This window comes from Pygocentrus nattereri, chromosome 12, assembly GCF_015220715.1.
Source record: "Pygocentrus nattereri isolate fPygNat1 chromosome 12, fPygNat1.pri, whole genome shotgun sequence".
Lineage (NCBI taxonomy): Eukaryota > Metazoa > Chordata > Actinopteri > Characiformes > Serrasalmidae > Pygocentrus > Pygocentrus nattereri.
In genome coordinates this window covers 25,054,766-25,062,106 of record NC_051222.1, presented here as the reverse complement: position 1 = coordinate 25,062,106, position 7,341 = coordinate 25,054,766, and the positions used below count along the sequence as shown (strand labels likewise).

Here is a 7,341-nt window from a genome sequence, read left to right as displayed (position 1 = left end):
GAGATGGTCGTATAACTGCGGCACGTTCACAGTGAGTGGTGGTTTGCCGTTTCACTATCAGCCGTCTGTGTGCGTGGTTCCCCCTCTCTCTCTGTTTTGTGCGGAGCTTTATTTCCGATCAATTCATTGCAGTAATCCCAAATATTGGTAGAGAGTTATTTCTTACCATCTTATCTCTATCTAATTAATCCAACTGGTAGTCGAGCAAGGAAGTAATTACACTAGAAGTGCAATTACGGCTGTAATTACCCTCGCAATCATGATGAAAACGTGATGACTCTGACTGATTAATGCACACGGATCGTAGCGCAGGCTAAAATAAAACAGAACCCAGTGCTGAAACTGGCGAAAGCCAGAACCAAAAGGTAGACGGTGGGTGTACTTCCACCTGCAGGGCCTACAGTAAGTGAAATATTGTAAAGTAGAATAGCTATATGGGCACATATTTGGTCAAATCAATTTCATGGTCACTTTACACATTAAATGCACACACATATATTGAATACAGTAACTTCTGACAAGAACACAACTGAACTGTTCTGCAGGACAAAGGAGCACTTCAAGGAAAGCAGTCACTGCGTTCCAGGATTTCGGCACAAGACACTTTGAAAAGTGCGTCTGTGGAGAGCAGCAACATCCTCTGCTAGAAAACTAGAAGTCCTATTAATTTCTCATTTCTTTTCATTGGTCTTCATCTTTAGGCAAGATTCATCACTCGTTCGTCCACGCATTGGCAATTTGTGAGCAGACCTTGAGCGGACGTATGCATTCGAGGTATTAGTCAGAAAGAATCGGACTGTTTTCAGTGTGTTTTAGCAGTGAAGCAATCAAGACTGCTTTCTGTGTACATACTTCAGATGCTCCATCGAACCCAGACCTGTGCTTAAGAGCAAGACTGAAAAGACAACAAATGAAAATGCTGTTATTGGATTGCTAAGACACTAGAATCACATTTTTTCTAACACATCACAGTCACCAAAAGATGGGTGCAATAAAACAATGCTCCTTTGGGAACAAGGTTGTAACCTGAATGGTGGGAAAAGCAATCTCATTTTTTTTGGAGGATTCTATACATAGGATTTCAATGGCACGATGGAAAGAAGGAAATGAAAGACTGGTTTTCCCCTGCCCCGCCACCGGCATCCAGCAGCAAAATCTGCAGTGTTCTCAAATGCAGTCGGTGGGTCTCCATCAGTATGCGTTAGAGCACGCCTGATTACAGTCAGGGAACAGTACAGAACTACATATGGGTTAATCCATTTAGAATGTCCCAAAGCTGGGACGAGAGTCGAGTTGTCCAGAGGCAGTACATGACTACGATCCGCTTGTTCATTGATTGTCTTTATCCAAAATTGGATTCTCCCCAGCTTGGCAAATCAGTAGAACGTTTTATTGCATTAGTTCTTAGTCTATGATTACAATAACAATAATATGGTTAGCAACTTCGCACAGTGCAGATCAGTCTGAATCACCAGTTCGATTCATTTGATTCACTTAGCTTTGGATAGTTTCTGTTCAAATATCACCATCATTATGTGAGGAAACCACTACTTTTGCTACTATCCTTATAGGCATCATTCATATAGGCAATCAAGTCGTTCCATGCTATTATTGTGGATGCTACTTTTCTCAGCTGCTGCTCACAAATGAACACTGCATCAGGCATGAGATGAGGCTCAGCAAACAAACAAACAAAAAAAAGTAATTCAGGAATTCAGGCTTTGCTATGTTGAACCAATGCTCTCCAGTTTCCTCCAGTTCTTCAGGCCTTTTGAAGCCCCACCAGAGCGCAGCTCTGCATCCACAGCCGGCCCTGCAGCTGCTCGTCATAAGAGGTCACTGAGGACTCAGTCTTGCGGCCGTTGTACAGATAGAGCCCTCCAGCCCCCTCCAGCTCGGCAGCAGTTGCGGCGTAAATGGCCGTGGAGGCTCCTTCGGCTGGGGTCTGTGGAGTGGAGAAATCACACATGAGATGAGATCAGACATGGAAAAGCATCAATCATGGAACAGGGATGGCTGATAAGGTTCAGTAATTACCCTCAAAAATCTGATGAAAGTGCGATAACCCCAGCCTGCTAGGAATTTACAAGTGTGAAAAAGATGGGACAAATGCCGGACTGGAATACCAACAACAAAAAACAAAAACCATGCGGTTAGCAATGTGGCAGCGACTAGCTAACTTGTCAGCAATGAATAGCAAAACAACACAGTTATGCCTTTTAATCCAGCCTCTTGAGTGAGTGCATACAATGCTGCCTCTCCTTTATGTTTACAGGCCTGTCAAATGACTGAAACAACACTGCGATTAATTGCATTTATCTTATTTGCTTAAAGTTTTCCCTAAAGAACCTAAAGAAAGATTCTTTAAAAGGCAGCGCATTGTGTTATAACTATATATGTTCACACAATAAGCTTCATCAGAATGTATTCATTATTTTCAATATTTCAATAACATTGTTTTCATCATGTAAATACATATAGTTTTAGATGGATAGATATTTACTGAAGCATATAAGACAGATTTGTTGCATCTACGCGAGCGCAGGTATTGCACTAAATGGTATGAGGTGGTTCAAAACACAATGAGTATAAACTCAAGAATTTGCAGCAGTATTTACAATATAAAGTGTGCAGTACTTTGAAACTGTCATTACACTTACTAAGAAAGCAACAGAGGCTGCATGTTCCAGGTAACGGTATGTCATATATACATTCAATGCTCTCAACTCATTAATTGTAGTGTCTTATACTACATGTAGTATACTTGTATATATATATATATATATATATATATATATATATATATATATATATATATATATATATATATATATATATATACAGCTTGTGGATTCATATTACAGTTGAGGCTCTCAAGCGGAGCTGAAGTTTTCCACCATGCCAGTGCATTCTGTTTAGTTTGCTGCTCACTGAATTATCTATAACAGGTTTCTCAGCACTGTCCAGTGTAGTTTGCCGAAGGCATTACTCTGAAAGCTTACAAGGATGCAATTTGCGTGATGTTCACGTGATTAGTTGCTTCACGCTATTTAGAACGAGTTTGTTCATTTTAGTTATTTTGCTGTTAGATCTTATTTATATATGCTAATTGAGTGTTATCACATTAATTAGGCTAGTGATTCCTTTGTGGGGTTTCTCTAAACATATGTGTTTCAGGTCTTGGTCCTGCCTGCACTGGGCTGGTTAACCATCCGCTCCCTCACACCAGACTGAAAATTAGCCCCGGGCCACAATATATTGTAGTAAGCCAGCTGCAGATTCTAGTCAGCATCTGCGATTAGAGGGTGCTAATGTTTAGATGGGAATGCATGTTAGATGTGCATCAACAAGTGTAGTTCGTTTCTATCTTTCTATCAGCACATAAAGCCATCAGAGAGCACCCCTTGTCCTACGATGTAAATTGCCAGAATGTGTTTCTTTGGGCAATTACAAGATAAATACAAAACAGAAAATTGAAACCATCACAAATTTAAAATCCTGCGATGATTTTCAAATACCTCATTACAGTCACACTGACCCAAGCCTAGCCATCAATAATGCATTGTGTTAATGCATTACTAATACATCAACCTTGACAGCCCTGAGTCATTTGTAGTCAGAACAGGATGAATTCCATAAAATGTCATACCGAAACACTTAAAATTAACGCTCTCTCCATTCTTCTATTCTGGACCTTTAGAGCTGCTATATGAAGGACCACTCCCCACTCCAGAGGTCAACACAGCCAAGGCAGTCGTGCTATAGGTTGACAATGAGAATCTGCAACTAAAGCTGAACTCAAGGCAACATTTTCTTGCTACAGAGGTCTGTGGCGGACGTAGAACTCTAGATTGTGAGAGGTTTCACTAAAATGTACAATGTAAAAATTAAATTGTTAGTTGTTTTTCTGTCAAAAAAGGCCTTAATGCACATTGATCATAGCATGGGAGAAATTAAAACATAACCATGTGATTACCTTGTGAAAAAGACAAACAACACAGAAAGTGAAACACTGTAAAACTGAATAGCTATCTAAGCACATCTCTGGTCAAATCACCTCTATGGTCACTTACACTTTAAAAGCTTATGTGCATAATAAATTCAGTAACATTTGACACAAAAGCAACTGAATTTTTTTCTGGAGGTCAAAAGAGCAACACGGTGTGAGTCACGTAGACACTGCGTTCCTGCATTATTATGAAGCAATATAAATCACAGAATAAGGTCCACAATTTAATACATAGCTTTCATTTAAATTTATGGCACAAAATCTCATGGAATGAAATGAGTTTTCAAGAACTGATGGTGCAGCAAAAAAGGCCATCTGTTCACACAGAGCCAATTAAGTGAAAGAAAAGAAAGGAAGAAAAAAACAAATGTGTTCTGAAAAGAAAAAAAATGGCTGTTCGAGCTTTCAAAAAGTTTTATTTCTACTCAGATAGCAAAAATGAGCAGGAAGCTGCTTTAGACAGCAAAAAACAGGGCAGTTTCATTTGAACTGGATGCACTTCATTGAAACAAGAATCCTTTTCTGAACGCCGCTGAGAGCAGCCTTTTGTACATTTTTCAGTTAATGGCTAGGTAGCACTACTATAGCATCTTGTTCCTCAATATATCCATTCTTCTACACTTTATCACACATGGTGATAAAACATCTTACAGTAAGATCCACTACCGCGCATTTCTCTCCTGTTTTCTCAAAGAGGCTGCACAGTTATACGTAAACCACAGCCCCTAGCTCAGGAAAGGACATGTGAATGAAACTTAATGCCGAGTGAGAAGGAGGTCATACCCACTAATAATACTCTAGCCCAAGGGTCTACACTTATAGTACTCAATGAACAGTGACTGTCAGCCTCGCTGGTAGACCACAGCAACTGTAAAACTGCCTGCAAAATGAAAATGTGAATGTGACAAATTATTATGAAGTACTAATATGTAAACTATACTTTTTATAGACTGTTATCCATAGAATTTGAGAATACTCAGGCCTGAGTAGCCATAGAATTTGAGAATACTCAGGCCTGAGTAGCCATAGAATTTGAGAATACTCAGGCCTGAGTATCCATAGAATTTGAGAATACTCAGGCCTGAGTATCCACAGAATTTGAGAATACTCAGGCCTGAGTATCCACAGAATTTGAGAATACTCAGGCCTGAGTATCCACAGAATTTGAGAATACTCAGGCCTGAGTATCCATAGAATTTGAGAATACTCAGGTCTGAGTATCCACAGAATTTGAGAATACTCAGGCCTGAGTATCCATAGAATTTGAGAATACTCAGGCCTGAGTATCCACAGAATTTGAGAATACTCAGGCCTGAGTATCCACAGAATTTGAGAATACTCAGGCCTGAAGATGGTGGCCAAGGGGATTTCATACAAAAGCAATTCTAGGCCTAAGCTCCAAGTAATTCAGGGCCTCTGACTGTCTGTTTTCTTTAAAGAGATTCATTTATTGACCCACTCACGCCCAAACACATCCTTACAAACCATTGATTGTCTTTTTAAATATGTCATTCATACTAGATTTATTCAAAACATAACCTCTGATGCTGACTGGCGGCGGTATTGATGCATTTGACTTGAACATTAGAGCCAGCTGATTAGCAAAGTTTATGAGAGTGAAGCTTAAAAACAAAACGCTCAAAAAGAAAAAATGAGTGCGAGAGCTAACTCAGATAACAAAGATCCCCAAAACAATGAGATTTTGTTTTGTTCATTACCATCTGGCGTATGAGTGTACTCCTATAGCCAAGATGCCATGTTAGCATTAAATTGAGTGCTGTCTTCCTTGGCAATTGATGTGGATTGAGAGTGACATTTTAAGAAATGGGACTATTTAGGACATGATAGGACTTTTCAGCCAAGAAAAGCAGAAGAATGAGCGAATGGTACCCTATTTTGCAGTGTAATGATATTGGGATAATTTGCCCTGTGTGTTATAACTTGATCAAACTGTAGAACATAGCTTGTAACAGAATTTGGTTTTTCTGGTGAAGTTGATCTCAATTTGTATCATATCAGCTCTGCTATGGACAATAAGAGTTTAACACTAAGCCACTTTAAAGAACTATAGCGCAAGTCACTCAAGTCACTTTTAATGTATATTGTCTCTGTCTTGTGTGTATCGTGTCTATATTTTGTGTATATTTCACTATATTTTGTGTAAATTTAATATATTTCTTTTATATATATATTTTATTATATATATATTTTATATATATATTTATATATTTTTTTATATATATATTACTTTGTTATTTTCTGTAGCGTGATTATCTGAGCCTCACCACAAGCATTTCAATGCATAAATGTCCTGACATGCACAAATGACAAATAAACTAGAAACTTGATTGTTTTACTGAATGAACTCTCCCACACAGCAGTAAGAAGTAGGAACACACCAGCTCAACCAATTTGCATTGAAGTCCCTGTAGTTACTGAATAAAAAGCCTTAGTATGTAATAAGCCTGGGATTTTAAGAGGTTAAAGAAGACTGCACTTTAGACTGACTGCTTTCTCTGTGTAAATTTTAAATGGTAAGGTTAAGTGGTTGTTTCTGATGAATGTTTCCATACTTGTTACAGAGTTTACATATTTTATTATTATATTGAGGTTGCATGGCCACAGGTTGCATATGTATCTGATTAGAGGCTACATATGAAAGTGGCTTAGATCTGATTCGTGATCAGCAGCCAGTTGCGCCGGCTGAATGTAAATTCGATGGTAAGTTGGGGTGTAAAGGCCACCCTAAACCTTACACTGAGAGCAGTTTGTTTAAATCTAGAAAGACACTTATGGCACATCTTAACTAGTAGTGTGTAAAGTGCACTACTATCGCACAGAATGACGTTTTCACTCTCTGCAGCCAATCAGTAACGCTATCCAACATACGCATGGTTCCCACATGCAGTGAATTGTTCACCTTTCTCTCTTTTCATGCTAGATTCACTTATGGCGTATTGGTTGTGTAAACTATAATTCAAAAAGAGACTTGGTTTTATAATAAAGTTGTGTCTTCTTGTATGTGTGTTTATTCTGTTGCTGCGACTAGTGTAATCACTTTGAATCTGCTGAATGGCAAAAAGGTAATGTTAGCTATGTTAGTTCTATTTTAATGAGGTCAGTGTCACACACAACCTGAGCACTGATGCAGTTATTTGCATGCAGTTTACTGGTGTACCTGAACAGAGTCACCCACCTGTTTTGGAATGATTCTGAAGAAAAATATCCCAGTGCCAGACACAAAGTAAGGACTCCAGGCTGTTCGTGTCTTTGTTATATAAATCTGTGGCTAGGAGTTCTGTGATCTTTTCTGTAGTTGACTGACAAAAACA

General features: G+C 38.7%; 1 protein-coding gene across 2 annotated transcripts in view; it reads right to left on the bottom strand.

Moving 5' to 3' along the window:
• Window positions 1–1,368: 1,368 nt before the first annotated feature.
• The window catches only part of dhrsx (dehydrogenase/reductase (SDR family) X-linked), a 79,163-nt gene continuing 73,190 nt past the window's right edge, over window positions 1,369–7,341 (bottom strand). For both annotated transcript variants that reach the window (XM_017715094.2, XM_017715095.2), the window contains one exon: window positions 1,369–1,945. In XM_017715094.2, the coding sequence (XP_017570583.1) occupies window positions 1,763–1,945 (183 nt within the window). In that variant the 3' untranslated portion in view covers window positions 1,369–1,762. The remainder of the gene's footprint in view (window positions 1,946–7,341) is intronic.